The following is a 19606-nucleotide window of genomic DNA, read 5'->3' on the forward strand; positions in this document are numbered from 1 at the left end:
AAAAGGGGGGGCGCTCGGGGCCACCACAGCCGTCCGTCGAGGGGCCTCCCCAGCAGCAGCAAACAAGCAGAAACGCGTCTCGGGGCCGCCTGGACTCCGTCCTTCTTCTCTGGGTTGATAGAAAAATAGATCTCTACATCTGTCTGGAAAGAGCAGCCTTCGGGGACGGAATCGGGGCGGCGTCGCCCCACTTCGACGGGGACAGGAACGCGCGGGGGCTCCCTGCTCCGGCTCTCGACTGCCCCCGTCTAAGAGGACCCCTCGTTCTCCGACGTGTGGAGTAGGAGGCTGGCGCTGCCGCCGCCGCCGGCGCCCGTCTTGTGCTTCTGGAGCAGCTGCGTGATCTTCTCGTCGTCGGAGTTGGGGTCCAAGGGCTTGTTGTAGTCGTCGTCGTCTTCCTCGTTCTCCGAGGCGCCCTTCAGCCGCTCCGTCTCCGAGTCCTGCTTCTTCTTGGCCGTGGCCATCTCGGCCGCGTGTTTCTTCCGCCACTTGGTCCGCCGGTTCTGGAACCAAACCTGTAGACAGAAAGATGGGGAGAGAACGGGGAGAGGATTTAATTCCTCTCGCGAGGCCGCTTGTCACCTGTTTATGCGCAAAACATGTGCTTTAATCCGGATTAATCGATCTGGAGTCTTTAATCTGGATTAATTGATTTGGAGTCTTTAATCCGGATTGATCGATAGGAGCCATTAAACCCAACTGATCGTTCTGGTGTCTTTAATCCGGATTGCTCAATCTGGACTCATTAAATCGGATTGATCAACCCTGCTAGTTCTGTACTTCTGCTCACCTTGTCGCTGATGCAAATATAAAACCTGGTGCCAATATAAAACCTTTCGAACGCCCTCTGCCTTTTAACCAGGACCTTGTGGGAAAGACGGTCCACACGAAGGAGCCAGTGTGTACACACGACCTGACCCCTTGACTAGCAGCACCTCTGGGTTCTGTGTCCACAACTCATCGGAGCAGGTTCAGGCAGCAATTCTATGCGCACTGACCTGGGAGGAAGCCCGGATTAAACTCAGTGGGATTTACCTCTGAAGATTGTTGTCTAGAGTGGCGGTGTAAAATGCTATGCTTTAGAGTGCCTTCCCTGCAGCAGTAGCCTTAACCACAGCAAGTTCCCACATATGTAGAATTAAGGGAAGGCTGATATCCAACCTGAGCCTCCCATCTTTCCAAAAACACATAACACCTAATTTTAGAACTTATTGATGGACAACATACAGCTCTCATTAAGAGGTGGGTGTGGGTGTCATTGTACTCAGAGAGTCTTGACCTGTGCGGATTTAAAGAAATTAAAGGCACAATCCTATGTATGTTTTAGACAGGAAAAAAAAAGTCCTACAACACCCAGGATTCTCCAGCCAGCCTAGGGAATGCTGGAAGTCATAGGACTTTTTGCTGTCTAAACATGCATAGCGTCCCACCCTTAATCAAATAAAATATTGTTGTTGTTTATTCGTTCAGTCGCTTCCGACTCTTCGTGACTTCATGGACCAGCCCACCCAGAGCTTTCTGTTGGCTGTCGCCACCCCTAGCTCCCCCAAGGTCAAGTCTGTCACCTCCAGAATATCATCCATCCATCTTGCCCTTGGTCGGCCCCTCTTCCTTTTGCCTTCCACTTTCCCTAGCATCAGCCTCTTCTCCAGGGTATCCTGTCTTCTCATTATGTGGCCAAAGTACTTCAGTTTTGCCTTTAATACCATTCCCTCAAGTGAGCAGTCTGGCTTTATTTCCTGGAGTATGGACTGGTTTGATCTTCTTGCAGTTCAAGGCACTCTCAGAATTTTCCTCCAACACCACAGTTCAAAAGCATCTGTCTTCCAAGATCACACCTGTGACCTGGTTAATTAATCTGGAATATCATTCCTTGGCCCTTTCTACACCTAAGGATTATCCCAGGAAAATGGATAATCTGCCTGCTCCTGGGATCCCCTGTGTGTTATTTGCATGCACAGGGATGATCTCGGGAGGATCCCAAGAAAAAAGGCAGGTGTAGAAATGGTCCTTGATTCCAGGCTAAGAAGAACCACTAGGCATCAGGGGGTGGGGTGGGGGGACAACAACATGTGCCCTGCTGGCCATGTGTTCCCTCCCCCTGCACATGAGAACCCCCCCCACACACACACACATTTTGCCTATTTTCATCCATGGAAATTATACACCCCTCCCATCCTGCTTCAAGGGTCTTAAGTATTTACATACGAGGTGACATTGCATGTGCTCCCCTGGTTTTGTACTTAATGGACAGTGATATTAGAATCCCATATTGACTTACTGTCAGTCTGTACGCATCCTGTCTGCCTATAGTAAAGGAGTATAAAGAAAGATCTGGTCCTGCGGCCATAGATTTGATCCCAGGCATCTCCAGGTAGGGCTGGAAAATCCTCTGCCTGAAGCCCTGGAGAGTTGCTGCTGCCAGTCTGTGATGACAATACTAGGCTAGACTGTAGAATAAATCTAGGCCAGACTAGGCTAGGCTAGACTCCCTGTGTTCCTATGCTATCCATTAATTTTGATAATGTTCATTGTTCTGTCCTTAACAAACTTAGTCTTATTGTGAATTTTTTTTTATTAATCCGGAATAACGTATCTATCAAATACTGGTTCAATCACATTCACGAATAGAGGCACACAGAGATGGAGAAATCCACTATTTGAGCCAGCCTTTGCAAGAAGTTGACCAAACCCCATAACCCACAAATATTTTTTTATTAGCCAGTCTGCCTGCCTACTGTCAGTTTATTATTGATGGCTTGCTGGGGTGGATGGATGGGAGGAAACAGAACTGTATAATTCAGCCCAGAAGTAAAGACTTTACAGGCTGCAGTTCTATGCACATTTCCCTGGGAGTAAACCTCACTGAACATAGTGAGACTACCTTCTGAGTAAACATGAATAAGATTGCACTGCAAAGTTGTATTGGTTTGAAAGGGGGAAATTTTAGCATGTGGGTGATGCTCCCATCAAAATCAATTGGATCATGTTCCATATTTGCCTTCTAATTTAGAGAAACTTTCCCTACCTGGAGATAATCCTCATTTGCCCAAACTGAGCAAGCAAGCGACCTCTTAAAAGGCTGTTTGCACATTCTGGAACCCCAACTGCTAGTGCAGGATTAAAGTGTTTCAGGGTGCAATTCTATGCCTGTTTAGATGCCCCCCCCCCCCACCTTCAAAAGTCAAACAACTTCCCGCATCCAGCCAACCAGCCATAATGGCTGAGGCATGCCGGGAATTGTAGGACTTTTTTTCTGTCTAAACATGCATAGGATCGCACCCTTAAGAGTTCCGTACTTCTAGTTCCTGAGTGGCTCAACCAGGGTTGTCCCCTACCTCACTCTCAGGGCCACTGACAGTTATGCCATCCTAACTAGATAATTCAACATGGATTAGTGTCTCTCTGTCCAGCACGCTACAGCTATCTTATTAAAATCATAAATGTGTTATTCATGTTTACCAGTGAAGGCTACTGGCCTCGATTTCAGCGATGCGGAGAATCCATTCTGTGTTTCAATAAGAACTCTAAAGGAGTTATCCAAGGTCCTGAATCTATTTGGTTCCACACCTTGGATTCCTTCAGAGTTCTGGCTGGTTCTGAAGGAACCCAGAATAGATTCACAACCCCACTGAAATCGAGGTCACCAGCCCCCATTAATGTTTACTATTTACAACCTTGGAACAGGGTAGGGTATTAGCTATTCTGGATTATTAAATCTGAAGGAAAAGTCACAATCCCTGCTGAGGTGTGCATGGCTCCAACATTGCATATTTTTAAGCAGGTTTTCAAAACTTAGTTATTTCAGACTTCCTCTTCTTCCTCTTCTTCAATGGGGTATTCCTAATGCTAATGGTTTGAAATGACTGAGCTGTTCTTAAAATATTTTAGCATTATTATTTATTGATGTGTTGGAATTTATACTGCAGTATTACAATGTTTGAATGAACTGGCTTACCTTTGTTGTTTTCAATTATGCCACTATCTTATAATGTCTGGAAGTTCTTGTTTCTAATATATTTCATGTTTTATGATTAGGTAAGCTCCTTGAAAGTGCCATAAAAGTCAGTGTGCATGTGTGTGTGTATTCTGATCCTAGAGTAGGCCCACTGAAATCAAGTCTTCTCTAAGCAATACTAAGTCTGGATCCTACCCATGATTGAAATGTCCTGATAAATTAAAAAGGTTCTTGTAATTTAATCCGTCAGATTTTTAAAGTTTAAACAAGTTCTTGATGCAAATACGAATATTACCAAACTTTTTGGATAGCAGGTATGATCTTAGAAGAAGAATTTGTCATTCCCCCTGCCCCACAACACACATGTGCACACACACGTGGCATTGTGCTATTACTCCCAAGCAAGTGGCTCAGAATAGCTATCCTGCAATTTAAGATGCCATCCTAAATACACACCCAGATCCAGCAAGGGAGAGTCATGTGCAGAAAGAGTTTTCTGGATTCAAACATACAAATGCACGTCTCCATGGACAGCCCTATTTATATTCAAATATTAATATTTGGAGATCTTTTGGCATGCATGTGGATTCCCATCAGAGTTACTAGTTTCAAAAACTGAGAAGTAACTTCCATTGAAATCAAGAGGATATACTTCCAAGTAAATGAATTTACCACCATGCATTCCATTTTTTTAGGCCTTGAATGTAACTGACAGTCAATCCATCATATATAGAACCATTTATATCCATAACAATTACTTTTATGCAGCCTTTAATCAACTGATTTGACTATTCATATTCATGCAATGCAATCCTAGACTTGTCTACTTAGAAGTAAGTCCCTTTGAGTTCAATGGGTCTTACTCCCAAGTAACTGGGCATTAGTATGCATTAATATTTGAGCATTATTTGTTTACTGTCAGATGGAGCTTTATCCATACTACTGTGAACCAAATCCCTTAACAAAACTGCAAATTAGTCATTAATTGTAATTGATAGTCACATCATAGTTCCTATTACCACCAAGGATAATTTGAAACTATCACCATATGATTGCCTTTCATGTTAAAATTCACATCAATAATTGCTATCTATTTCGTAAGTATTGTGGCTGCTGCAAAGCTATCTATGACTGCTGCCATAGATATACTCTAACATTCGCTTACTTAATTTGCTTAACAAATCGGACAAGAGCATGCATTGTTTGATCAGTGTTTCTTCAGACAATGCAGATCTTTTGTAAGATATAGTTATTAGTAAGGAGGCAAATATTAGCATAATATTATCTGCAGTACCAGTATACCACATAGATGAAGTTGATGTTTTAGAATGCTTTTGTAGATGTACATAAAATTATTTGAACTCTCATTATAGCATTAATATTCTTGAGTAGCCTGGCTGACAAAGCAATCCTAAACATATTCACTCAAAATAAAGCCTCACTTACTCGGAGGGAAGTATGAATAGGATTGCAGCATTAGGAAATAAAGGTAAACCAATAGCTATTTATCTGCGAGTAAGCTGCATTAAACTCAGCGGGACTTACTTCTGAGTGGACATGTATAGGATTGCACTGTTCACCTCTCAGTCTTTATCCCCAACCACATGCAGGCTAAGGATGGATCCCTGTGCACACTTGTTTAAGACTAAGTCCCATTCAGGTCAATAGGACTTACTTTTGAGTAAACATGCACAGAACATTTGTTTTTGCAATTATTTGTATGTTGCCTTTCAGAATACAAATCATATCAAGGCAACTTTCAAATGACATCATCATCATCTGGCAATAAACAATATTAACACATTTTATAAAACAAAACAAAACAGTGCTGCATCAATGTGTCACTGCATTTGCTCAATGCTACCATTGCCACATTTCCTTCTCCACTGTCAAAGTTCAAACTGTAAGGACTTTGGGGCAGAGAACTGTCCTTTTTTCCTCCTGTGTAAAGCGTGGTGTACACTGGTAGCATATATACATTGTCACACAATAACCATTAGGGTCATCCAGCTGATATTCTACGGACTTTAAAGGCCCACCAACTTAAGCAAAGAGATGCATGTGCTTAAGTCTCTTCTGTTGGAGTCAATGGTATTCAAAAGTGTTTAACATCAGATCGATGGTACCTAGAAGTGACAGCATGTTCATAGCTTTAGAGGATGAGGAGATTCCCCCTCCCATATTAACATCTTAATTAAAAGGGGGCCTTGGCCATGCCTTTGTTTCACTCTTTGGCATGTCATCCTTCTATTAAAAGCATGGCTATCAAGGCTATTTAAGGCTGCACACTTATCTGGGAATCAACCCCATTGAACGGAAAGGGATTGACTTCTTATCAGACATGGGGTTTTATCCCAGTTGGTCTTACTTAAATACCATTCATTTCAATGGATCTACTCTAAGTAGGGCCAACACAGGATGCAATCAATGTATAGAATTGCTCTGCTAACCAGACTGAAGTCTGTGGTTGTTACAGGACCCGAACTGTGTGCAAGACTGCAACTACACATGGAGAAATGTTGATCTGTGCAGGAAAGAAAACCTCTCTGCATACGAATGTGTGGACTGCATCATTTTTCTACTTCCTTATTTTCCATTGAAGTCTGGGTTTTATGTTATTTCTCTCTCTCTCTCTCAGTATTTATTTTCCTGCTGTCTCCCATCTGTCTTGTTTGATTTGTTTGTCTCCAGACTCAAACAGTGCATATCAAGCTTGACTACACCCCCTCCAATCTCTATCATGAAAATATGTACAGACTCATTTATTTATTATTGCTGTTCTTAAGTGTAATTCAAAGTGAAAGCCCACGTGCTTCTTAAGTCTGTAAATCCAAAGGGCTCAATGGTTGGAGAGAAAGTTGTACAAGCGGATTTGGGCTGGGGGGTGAGTGGGAAACCCACATTGCAACTTTTTATCTACCATGGTTATTACTCTGCTTTCTCTTTTTTTAAAAAAAAAAGTTATTGGGGAGTTGTTTGTTTCTTTGTTTTCCTTTTAGATCAAACAGCATCTCTATAATACCTAAAGCAGATGTTCATAGAAACCAACTTGGCTTTCTTCCGAAATCAATGGCCCCAATCTAGAGAAAATTAGCTGCACTTAAGGCAACCATTTTGTCCAGGCTTACATGGGAGTAAGGCTAACATCCTACATACACTTTCAGCCCGAATGGTCCCTTTTTACTCGGAAGGAAGACCAATTGGTTGCAATGCAACTTACTTCCAGGTAAAAGTGCCTGAGTTAGTAGACTTACTTGATTGCAGTGATATTGGACACAGTGAATAAAATACAAATGTAAAGTGAAAACCTTCAAAGTAAAAATGGAATAGGATGTCGTTTTTTATTTTAATGTTGTGGGGGGAGGGGTTGGTAGTGTATGGTGTTTTAAAAGTTTTTTACTTGTATAGAGAACTTTTCTTATTGGATGGTATATGAAGATTGAAAATAAATAAACTATTAATAAAGAGAAAGTACATCCCACTGAAATCAAACGAGCAGATTCAGTACAGAAGAGTACAAACATGTTCATTGAAAATAATTTAGTCCTGCTTAACTCTTGCTGAAAACAATGTGGTTTTAAATTAGCCTTGCTTCTATTTTTGTTTTGTTTTTTCTGGGTTCGATGGGTTCATAATAGGGATTCTTAACAACAAACCGGTGCACTTCTAAACGTGACAAAGCCTGGATCCAACCCAATGAGATTTACATCGCCATCTACTCAGAAGTAAGTCCCATTGAGTCCAATGGGGTTTACTCCCAAGAAAGTGTGCGGCCTTAAAAAATGGTATTGGTCGCCTGATTTTATTTGACTGAACAAAAAGAAGAACTTCTGTTCCTATATATAGAATTACGCATATAACAATATGCACTAGCAATGATAATAATTATAATGTACATCCGTGACTAGACAGTACTGTTTAGATGTGTGTGTGTGTGTGTGTGTGTGTGTTAGGGGGGAGATTAACATCTGATTCACAATACACTTCCCTCCCCCCTCCCTCCCTCCTATTATACAAGGCTGCACTAATTTATTCACAGCCTTTCCCACATATTTACAGTGACAAATGATGGTCTCTAGATAACTTCGGGAAGAAGAGATCATCTATAAAAGGAGACACACACTCCTCCCCTTTTAACACACACATACCCTGCTAAGATACATTTGTTCCAAAAAGACGCCTAGAGAATTTCCCCTTTGGAAGGGAAAGAGAGAGAGAGAACAGATTCCCACATATTCCCCAATTGCTTCTTTGACAACATCTGGATTTCTATTGATATCAACAAATTCGAGGGAGAGAGCCTTTCTAGCTGACCTTATCTAGTCTTATGCTTGTTCTGATTCATTTCTTACACCTTCAAAGTTTACATGAGCAAAAGCAACAAAACAAAGCCGGAGAGACAAGATCCAGCCAACCAAACATTGGCACTTATCATATCATCCAATAGTCTACTCACAAGTAAATCCCACTGAGTTCAATGGGACTTCTTTCTAAGTAAGTGAGTATATGAGTGTAGCTACTTTTACAGGGGGATACCATGAAGATCTAGAATTTTAAGTTTGGCCTTGTGTCTATCAATATTACTTGATAATGTGCTGCTTTTATGCAGATTACCTAGTGCCCCTGTGTTAACCCTATGCTTTATATTGCTCTGATTAGATACCAATAAACCAATCTGAATCCGATTGCAGCCTTACAGTGTAATCCTTTACATGCCTGCTCAGAAGTAAGCCCTGTTATCTTAAATGGGACTTACTCCCTGCTAAGTCTGTACAGCCTTAAGAATCAATAGAACCTGTTGTGTTATCCTAGACATGTTTACTCAGAAGTAAATCAGAATTGAGTTGGATTGACTCACAAGTAAGGGTGTTTAGAATTGCAGTCTTTGACATGCTCAAGGCTGTACATTAATTTATATTCTTTTACTGGGAATAGATAGATAGATAGATAGATAGATAGATAGATCTGTGATTTTTAAAGAATGGAACAGTACTCAGGCAAGTTTGCTCTGGATCCCAGGAGGATGAAGTTAATCACTATGTGCATGTGTCACTCTGTCTCATATTTAGAGAGAGAGAGAGAAAGAGAGAGGGAGGGAGGGAGAATTTTTCATGCAATCCTAGGATCATCTCTTTTGTTGTATTAAGTCCCAAACACATCCAAAACACTTAAATCCATTGACTTATGTCCTTGCTCCTGTAAAATATGCAACAAAGAGTCTTGTGACACCTTAAAGGCTAACACATTCATTATGACTTATGTTTTGGTGAATTGAGAGTCCACTTCATCAGATGCACCAGTCCACAAAAGCTTATGCAACAATAAATTTGTTAGTCTTTAATGTGCCACAAGACTCTTAGGGTCCTGTCCCCCCAGCAACAAACTAACACTACTGCTTCACCTCCCCCCACCCCCACCCCCACCCCCACCCCCTTTAAATTTACAAGCAGGAGATGCAAGGCACAGCTTGGTTGAAGTCAATGGAAAGACTAACATTGAATGTAATTTTCCGGGACTGAACTCAGAAGCCTTACAATGACCACTATATGTTTACAAGTCATTAATGCTGTATTAACAGCAGTGCTAAACTAACTGCTGTGTATTCTACAAGCCATTTGCACTCTAGAGTAGCCCCACAAGCTTCCACAGTAACAGTATAAACCTGTATGCACTTATTCAGAAAGGAGTTCCATTGTCTTCAATGGGCTTACTCCTAGGCAATTGCACGTAGGACTGCAGCCAATAAGGGTCATTGAGTTGTGTGTATTTTTAAAAAACTGCCACAAAATTGCTGCAAGTCATTTTCAAGACATAATGGTTTCATTTTAGCTCACCTACAGACCTGACCTTAAGCATTTTCCTTCGGAAACAAGTGGAACTTACTCACAAGTAAACTTGTTCAAGACGGGATGCCAATCTTCTTTTAACAAGGCTTGTGGATCAGGATCTTTAAACATCGGGTGTTAAACCCCCTCTCTTTTCTCTTACCCCATGTTATGAATATATTCACATAAAATAATTTATTTGGGCTTACTCCACAAATCATAACATGATCCTGAACAACATATTTCCAGGTAAGGAGTAAACAAGGGTGTTGGGAGGGGGATAATTTGAGAGGAAAATATTTAGTCTTCTTATTCATTTAATTGGGGAGTGGGGGGATAGTCTGAAAATTCAGATAGATAAAATAAGAGCTGTGAACCACTTTGTATATACTGAATATTGGCATAATTACAGTTGAGAAAAATAAGCATCTCAACATCATCAAAATACTTGTGCCATGAACATATATAATATATAATAATTATCTAAAGCCATAGATATGTAAAGAGTGCAGGACTTTTTCCGCTGCAAAATCTGTGCAAAACACTCAAATCCTGGTCCTAATGGGCCAAGCCGACATCCTGCACCCATGTACCCATTTCAAGATGAAGCTGATTTCAAGGGCACACGCCCGGACTCCTTTTGGTCACCAATACCTCCTCTCTGTCCGTTGCCTTTTAACACTCAACACACACACACACACACCACAGGCTGAGCGGGATGTGCTGTGATCTGACCTGAGGGCGCATGCTCTCACCTTGACTTGACTTTCTGTCATCCCCAGTGAGTAGGCGAGTCTCGCTCTTTCCGGCCCAGCTAAGTATTTCGTTTGCTCAAAAGTCTTTTCTAAAGCGAAGATCTGCTGGCCGGAAAATGTAGGTCTTGTATGTTTCCTTTTGCCGTCTTTATCCAGCAAAATTGAGCCTTGATCTAGAGAAAGGGCCAGGGGAAGGGAGGGAGAAATGTATAGACAGAGATATATTTTAAAGGAATGAATATGAAGGCATGTGAAAACAAAGCAATCCTATCGTGTCTAGTCACAAGTAAGCTCCATTGGGCTCCATGGGACATACTTGCAAGAAAGTGTGGTTAGGATTGCAGCCTAGGTGTGTTTGCAAAAAACAAAACAAAACAAAATAAAATCTCTCTCTCTCTCTCTCTCTCTCTCTCTCTCTCTCTCTCTCTCTCTCTCTCTCCATTCCTGGTTATGTGATCGAAGGGGAAAGGGGAATTTCGCCTATTGGAAAGTAATGCAAGCAGTTCCATATCTGAAGTAATTCTGACAGATTTAGACACCCTGTTTAGAGTTTGAGAATCTAGATTTTACGACAGGTTCAAATAATTCATGTAGGAATGATTAAACTTAAGGTCTTCTCCCACACCCCTTTGCTTTACTGAACAAAATTATGCAGACTAAAAAAAAAAAAAATCATTTTACGTTGTTGCTACCTTTGCAAGAACCATGTACATTCCACATCAAGGAATGATATTTTACGTGAAAAGTCCTTAAAAGGATAAACATTAATAAAGGATCAAAAAAGATTGCTTAAAATATTAGAATTGTATGGGATAAACAGGTTGTCACAAAATAAACATTCAATTAACATGAAACTGTATTTCGCTCAAACACGAGGTTAGCTCCTCTACGATTCCATCCAAAATGCATGGAATAATTTAAAAAAAAAACAAACCTATTTTTCTCCCTTCTTCAAAGCCGCAACCCTCTTTAAAAAAGCAAAAATCTCTAGCTGCATTCTTGTCCGTAACTGCGTCTACTCAAGAGTAAGTCCAACTGATTTCACTTGGATTATTACTTCCGAATAGTTCGGTATACAATGGCAACTCAGGTCGTTTGTCGCAAGAAGAAGGCGGAAGAACAGGAGCGTCAGTGTTACAAAATTCTTGCAGCCTTCGTATCCTGAAAACTACTTAAGGACCAAATAAAACTTTTTTTCTTTCTTTTTTTGGTGTGTGTATGGGGGGGGGTGAGAGTGGTGTGTGTGTGTGTGTGTGTGTGTTCCCAGTATGTTTCTGTGGAATTGACTGAAGCTTGTATTTTAGTTTAAAAGCAATAAGGCACTAGACCGGAATTTAAGTGTGGAAGAATGGATCGGGCTACCAGGAGAGGAGAGGAGAGGAGAGGAGACGTCTTTTACAATAAATCGGATGACAGCAAGAGACAGAAATGCCTAGTTCCTGAGCAGAAGAAGGACTGAAAAAGCAAACCTGCACAATCCCCGCTGCGTATAAACCGGGAAGCAACGCGTCTTGTCCATTATTTCCACGGTAAAAGCAGACAAAACCACTAGGGCCAATGCACAATAGCAGCCTCAAACTCCTACCGCTGGTCCGGGCGAGAGCGCGCGCCCAAGGGTACCCGATCCTGTGCACGTTTCCTCGCAAGCACCACGACTTCCTCCCAAGTCGTAGGAGTTTTTAAGAACGGTCCCCAGATCGTGAATGAGCAGTTGTTCTTCTAGGCTGCAGTGCTCTGCACACTCACACAAGAGTAAGCTCCATTGAAATCAGGGGGGCCTTACTCCCAAGTAAACCTGCTTAGGACTGCGCGGCCAGGGTTTTAAGCTTTTGCCCCCGCGGTGCGTGTACAGGAGGCATCTCCGCCGTCGCTCCCTTACTGAAGGGTGATAACTGAATACAGGCATTTTTCCCCATTGCAACTCCTAGTTCTACCTGCAATTTAGTGTGTGTGTGTGTTTCAAACGCAGGATGCCACGGATGACAATAGAGGCACGATTGCTGTTGCTTATTATCCCAAGTTCTTGTCACACGAGTGTCGCATCCCCCACTTCGGGGGCAAGGCCGTCTCAAAGAAGCCAGGCTTCTCCAGCGGGGCGGCTCCGAAGGGAAGGGTCAAATGCCTGCCCTCCTTGGAGCCTGCTTCTTAGCCACCCAACTAAACCCTCCAAGGCGCGGTGGGTGGCGAGTCCATGACACGGGATCAGACGAAGAGACCTGTGGGGTTGGCCACTCTCGGGTCCCGTGGAGCTGCGCTGGGGGTCGGTGCGTGGGTGGGCGGGGGGAAGGTGATTGAGGGTCTCGATGCCCGACGGAGGCATCTGCGAAGAGCTAAAGCGAAGTGGCGTGTGGGGTGAGAGAGGTCGTTGGAGTTTTCCGCCGTCTTCAACGGGCACCGCTTGGGTGCAACCACGGTGAGGGTCGTGATAACAGGGGGCCTGAGTTAATGGCGGGGTGGGGTGGGGGACCCTGGAGATAACTGGGGGTTCGGGAGAGCAGTGGCGCGGGCCATTGGGAGATACCTGCGGCGGCCAGAACCAGAGGCGACCCCCCTGGGAAGGGAGGCCACGGCCAAAAGGGCTTCGAGAGGTCAGGCAGTGAGCGGAGGACGGGCCGGGGCCTAGCGGCCACTGCTGGAACTGGAGCGACACTTGTTGCCGCGAAGGCAGTTTGGCGGGAAGTGCGGGGAGCCGCAGCCGGCGGGCCCCGGCGAAGGCCCCCGGGGGTGGGCGGGAGAGCTGGGCGCGGTACTCACGCGGCGTGCAAGCCAGTCGCGCGTCCCTCCAGGGCGGGCTCTGCATCACGCCGGGCCAGAAGATGGGCGTCCTCCCGGGCAGCTCGGCCAGCGGCTTGGGGTAGCGGCCCACGGCGGCCACGGCGGCGGCGGCGCTGGGGCTGAAGTAGAGGCCCGGCGGCGGCGGCGGCGGGCTGAGGCTGCTGAAGCGAGGCAGCCCCGCCAGCAGGCCGGCGGCCGGCGAGGCGGACGTCGAGGCGGCGGCGGAGGCCGACGAGGAGGAGGAGGCGGCGGCGGCGCCGAGCGGCGGCATGGACGGCCGGCTCAGGATGTCGTTGATGCCGTGCGGGGTGGCGGCCGAGAGCTGCGGCGGGGGGCAGCCCAGCGCCGACAGGGCCCCCGCGCTGTGGGGACGCAGGCCGGCCGGCGTCGGGGAGCCCAGCGGCGGGGAAGGCGAGGCGGACGCCGAAGACGACGAGGACGACGACGAGGACAAGGACGAAGGCCCGCTAGGCCCGGCGGCGGCGGCGGCGGGGGAAGGCAGCGGGTAGGCGGCCGCGGGGTACAGGGGCGTCTTCATCTCGGCCATGCTGTGCAAGGCGGCCAGCGGCGGGCTGCTGAGCAGGAAGGCGCTCTGCCGGGGGCTGCCATCCATTTGCCCCACCGCCAGCATCCCCAGGCCGGACGGCCGGGCCGGGCTCTGAAGGGGTGTGCCGAGATGGGCCCTGCTCTCAAAGGCCGGGGCGCTGCGTCTGGGAAGGCTAGGGGAATAAAAGGGGGGTTCTCGGGATCCGGGGGAGAGGGACCCCCTAAAAAGTCCCCGGAAAGGGGGGGGTGCTCTGAGGTCGGAGGGGAAGAGAGAAAGGGGTCCTGGTTTCGGGGTGGGTGGGTGGGTGTGCAAGGAGAAGCGAGCAGAGGGAAGTTTGCCGAGGGCGGGGGCAGGCCACTGGTCCCTGCGGTTAGGCTACCCGGAAGGGGGGAGTCTGCTTTGAGGTTCAGGAGGGGCGCTCCCTGCTCTAGGCCTGCAGAGTTTTGTCTGGGGGGGGGGGGCGGGAGGTGTTCAAGACAAAACAATTGATTTCCTCTTTTTTATTGGTGCAGAGATTTTAGGATGCAAGGACATATATGCCCCGCCTTGAGTTAGGAGTTCCAGGAAGCTGGGAATAGCGAAATATCAAAGGAACTTGGAAAGATGCCCTGCTGGAAGGGAGAAAGAAGGCCCAGGGTTTAAGTGTGTGTGGGGGGGGGCTCCCTTATCCAGGGGTGGCGGGGGCAGATGTGTCGGAGGGAAAGTAGAACGAGGCTTTCTCTCTAGGGGTGCAGGGAGAGATTCCTCTTCTGCGGACACGGCTATGGTTGCAGAAAAAGGGGTCTCCTGGCTGGGGGTGGGGAGAAGGGTAAAGCAGAGAGATGCTGCCCTTGAGATCTCGGCGGCTCAAGGGGGGGGGGGGGCTTCCAAGGGTTGAATCTGGGAATCGCCTCGGGATGAGGTGGAAATTCAGGCGCTAAAGAATGCCAAGGGGGCTCTTTTGGAATAATGGAACAACGGGGTGCCCTGTCCTACAGACACTGGGGGAAGAGTGTAGGGAATCGCCCCCCTGGAGAATGCCACCAAAACACTAGCCAAAGCAGGTTCCTTAAGAAAAGAAATAGGGACCACAGCACTGCAGGGTAAAGCAGTAAGAGCGCTTCAGAAATCGGGGGAGCGTCTCAGGGTTGCCATCCAAGGGGTGAAGCCTTGCTTGGAAGCGGGGGGGGGGTGGGCGGCGTGATGCTTTAGGCTTTTGAGCGGGACCCCTGCTAGGATCTGGGGGCGGGAGCGAGGGCAGAGAGAGCAATGGTTTGCTTTGGGAAGGGGGTCCCTGCAGAAGAAGTGGGGGGGGGGGTTAAGGAATGCTAGGACGCCTGCGAGGAATGGAGGTGGGTGGGGGAGAGAGTCCTAGAAGTTTCTTTGCTCTCGCTCCTTCGCCAACGACAAGCGGCTTGAATTGAGCTTTCAGGAAACGAAACGAAAGGTCCAGGCTTTCGCCAGCCCCTCACGCAGGGAAGAAAGACCACCACCATAAAAGATAAAATTAAATTTTAAAAGTCACCTTCCCTGGCAAGGAAGGAAGGGGGAGAAAAGGCATTCACTTGCAACGCGGAGATCAGCGAGCGCCAGGGCAGTTTTAGCACAGGAAGGAGCCAAGTCGAAGGCAAGGATCCCCGAATTCCAGCCGGCCCCTTGGCGAGTCGGCCAGCAAGAGCTCCGCGTTTGGGCTGCTTCTCGGTGGCTGGAAGAGAACTTCAGCGGCTCCGGGCAGCGGCTCCCTCCCTTCGCAGACAGCCTTCAAGTCCGAAGATGAAACCGCGTTCTCCTCCCTCCAGCCCGGTCTCTGGCTCCCTGTGCAGCCTGCGGAGAAGACCTCGCCTCTCCTGGGACGTTCATAAGAATGCGTCTGTCTTCACTTTGCTCCCTCGGCCGTCTGTCTACACGTAAGGAAATCCGGATTCGCTCTTCCTTCCTCGCCGCTCGGCGAGCATCGCTGGTGGATCTAGTTTTTCCTTCTCTGGCCCATCATCTTTTCTTTCTTTTTCTTCTTCTTATTTTTTATTTTTTAAAAAAAATAATAATAATACTGCTCACTTTTCTTATCTTGCCCGGGCTAATTTTGGTGTGTTTGGGATCTCTGGCTCTTGCTTTTCTGCGATTCTCTTTCTCTGACAGATCAGACACAACCTCTCAAAGGTAATAAAACATTTTCATCGCTTCGGGTCTCCTTTTGCTATAAAGGGGGCAAGACAAGAACTTTGGAGAGGCGTCAATAAACAGCCATTAGAAGGAGGGGCAAAACCGGCTACCACCCTCCTATAGGACCTGCCTTCTGATGGCGGGGGTGGGGGAGGAGAGAGAGAGAGAGGATCCGGAGAGTCGCGGCAAGCCCCGCCCTCTCGCCTTCCTCCTCCTCCCTCTCAGCGAAGGGGCGTGGGGTCCAAGACGACTCATTTGCGTATTGAGCGCGCGGACCCGGTTAACTTGAAACGCCGGAGGAGATCTTTGGCGGACGGGGCGGCGGGCCTGGAAACTTAAAGGGGTGTTTGTGCGTGGAGAAAGTAAGAGGAAACACCTCTGCGTTCAGTAATCCGAGGATTTACAGCGGGTAAAAAAATCAAATAGGAAAAAACTACCTTTTTATTTATCTCCTTTCTTTACTTCCAGTTGAAAAGCCCCCTCCCCGATTCCTCCCCCCCCCCCCGCAAGCGCCGGGCTCATCACCGTGGGGTATATAATCTGGCCTCCTTTGAAAGGCTTATTAAGTGCCATATGGACATCCCCATCTCTTGTGTAAATGAATGCGCTGCTCCTTAAACAAACCTATAGAGAGGCTCGCTCGGGAGACGACGCACACACCGCCTCCGCCTCGCTGGCCGATGCAACCAGGCAGTGAAAGCAACACCCGTCCACTCACCCTCCCCTCCTTCTGCCAGACTTTCCCCTTTCATTCCATTATTTCCCCCCTTCGTCTGTTTAAGCGGGGAGGGGAGGGTCGGTCTCCATCATAATAAACGTGCCCTTCCAATATTAACTGGAGACCAGAAAGCAGAGGCTGATTCCGTGCTGTGTGTCTCCCCACCCCCCTCTCTCCAAGCTCCTTGTCACTCTTAAGTTTTCTTTCTTTCTATTTTTCTCCGTCTCTCCCTCTCCCACGATTTATTTGGACGCGGGATAGTAAGGGCAGCCGGATTTCTGAAAGTCGAACCAGACACAACAAAGTTTGCTTTACAAACAAGAACAAGAGAAAAGCTAACTTTTAGACAAAACAAGACATTACCTGGGCTACAGCGGCCGATTCGTGAGTCTGACCGATTGGCCTGTGTTCCCTGCGCGCGCAAAAACACACCCCTGTCGCTGAGTATTAGCTCTTTAACTTGGAGGGGGGGCCCGGCTCCCCCCTCCCATACACACAAGGTCTTCATGTCTACCCTTACTGGGATCATCAAAGAAGATACTCTGAAGACGTCACTAAAGAAGTAATTCATCATACAGCTGAACGAATTACCCGGTTTTTTGGGGGGGGGGCTCTTTTAAGCGAACCTTTCAAAACCCATCTGCTCAGCCAAACCGTTCCAGCCCCTCTCCTAAAAGGACTCGAGCTGCGCGCCACACTGCAAATCGACTAACGATTTTGTAAAAAAAAAAAAGGGGGGGGAGCGGTAAACAAAATGCCTCTGAAATGAATATATAAATTCTATAAACCCAAGAAGCAACAAGCAGCCAGACTCATGGAGGGTCTTTTAAAAGCCTTCATGGTTTCGACAGGAGACAGTTCTTATTGAAAACGTTGGGTAAAATCCAACAGGAATCCTACGTAGAGTATACCTACTGCAATGAATGAGACTTAAAGCAGACCCACCGAAATGAATGGGACTTTAAGTGAGACTAACTTAAGTCCCGTTCATTTCAATGGGTCTACTCTATGTAGGACTATCCCGACGTGCTGTACTTTGCGTTAACTGTGTGTGCCTTTTGCACTTTATTGATGCCTGAAGTTTCTTGATGGCTTTATTATTAGCAAATCTTACATAGTGACTTAAAATGTATAATCATGAGGGTTGCTGTGATATTATTGTTGCTGGCTTTTTAAGCTTTCAAAAGCCGGGGGAGGGCCAAAGTTAAGTCCTCTCGACCAAAAAGACATTTACAAGTCTAATGGGTGAACACCTCGCTCCACAATAACAGACACACACGGTTTGAAAACTGGATTCTCAAGGGCTCTGTTTTATTACAGACTTTTTTGGGGAGGGGGGAAACTTTATGCCTATTGGCTGGGGATGATAGGAGGTGTAGTCCAACACATTTGGAGGGCACCAAGTTGAGGAAGATTGCTTTTAGCTTCCAGGCGCACCACAAAGGATAAACTGATTATATTTTTGAAAGTTTTTGGTTCAAATCATGACAAATGTGGAGTAAAAAACAGGAAATAACACTATGAAAACGGTATATGGAATGCAGATTGTGCTCCAACAGTTATCAGTGCACTTCCGCACCGCTATAAGGCAGTAGTGTAAGCCACTGACAAAGTGGAGAAGTCGGCGGACAATAAAAAGGACTGGAGTCCGTGTGTGTGTGTGCGCATGTGTGCAAATGCAGTTGTTTGAAAGTAAGTTTGATTGCAAATGTGTAAAGCCAGGCCTAGTAGTTCTCATTTAAACTCCCAATCCCCTCCTCACCCATCTGGTTTCGATGAACCTGGTGTCTGCCTCATTTTGGTCCTGGAGACTGGCCAAAGTCGGAGCTTAAGCACTAGTCGTTTGGAAGTTCTGCATTGCCTTGCTGAGCTGGCTTGTCTTTCGGTGGAAAGGGCTAAGCCCAGCAGAGAAAGGTCAGGCCAAAGCTATTTCTGTTGATTTATTACTTATCTCTTTATTTGCACTGTTGCTTTTCTCTCTCCTCCCTAACCCGTTTTATCCTCCCAACAGCCCTGCGAGGTAGGTTAGACTGAGAGAAGGCGACTAGCACAAAGTTACCCACCAAGCTTCGTGGCTGAGTGAGGGATACAACCGGGTCTCTCCTCCGGTCCTGTTTATTCATTTTTTAACATTTCTATACATGGTCCGACAGTGTGTATGTGTAACCACTACATCTCATTCTAGATCGACTTCTAGGGCTGCCGCATCCCCCCCCCCCCAATCCTGCGACATCAAAACTCCTTATCTGGGCTTCTTGCCGGTTCAAAGCCTGCAGGACAGGTAGACATTCAACAAGTGGCGTAAGCGGTTTCCCATCCGCCACCGCTGCATCTCCGTGCCAGGGAGAGCTGGACCTGTTGAATTTCCGCTGGGCTATAAAGTCCTGCTGGGACAAAGGCGACCCATGCTATTCCTTACCATGCCTGGAGGATCTGTGTGGTGACGAGAACCGGAGCCGTGACCTCTCGCCGCTTTACCCCGCCCCGTCCGAAATAATCCAGCTGAATCGAACTGCCCAGGGTCGGCGGGGGCGTTATAGCTCAGCGGCGAAGCGCTGCGCTCTGCGAGCGAAAGGTGCGAGGTTCAATCCCCGGCGTCTCCACATTTCTAAAGCAAACCGGTGCCAGGGGACGGCGGTCGCGGGGGAAGGTCTCTCTTCAGCCTGGACTGGGAGAAATCTTCCCTAATTCAAGGAGACAATTCTGTGAAGTTAGTTCTAACCTGGTGTGAGAAGCAGCTTTCTGCGTCCTATTCAATATCCCCGAGATCATAAACCAGAGGAAGCGCTAGGCCGCGTCCTAAACGACGAGGTATATGGGGCTTGTTTGGCACTGCGATCCTAACTCGGTGATCTTGGGGCCTTACTTCTAAGTAAAAGCCTACAG

General features: G+C 46.7%; 1 protein-coding gene across 1 annotated transcript; it reads right to left on the reverse strand.

Annotated features, from left to right (window-relative positions):
• Positions 1–248: 248 nt before the first annotated feature.
• On the reverse strand, positions 249–13944 carry NKX6-1 (NK6 homeobox 1). Its single transcript, XM_063135590.1, has 3 exons — positions 13293–13944; positions 10539–10711; positions 249–515 (listed from the first exon to the last, which is right to left on the reverse strand). Exons 1-3 carry the CDS (start codon positions 13942–13944, stop codon positions 249–251), a joined length of 1092 nt encoding a protein of 363 aa, XP_062991660.1.
• Between the last annotated feature and the right edge of the window lie 5662 nt (positions 13945–19606).

Source organism: Elgaria multicarinata, chromosome 10, assembly GCF_023053635.1.
Source record: "Elgaria multicarinata webbii isolate HBS135686 ecotype San Diego chromosome 10, rElgMul1.1.pri, whole genome shotgun sequence".
NCBI classification, from domain to species: domain Eukaryota; kingdom Metazoa; phylum Chordata; class Lepidosauria; order Squamata; family Anguidae; genus Elgaria; species Elgaria multicarinata.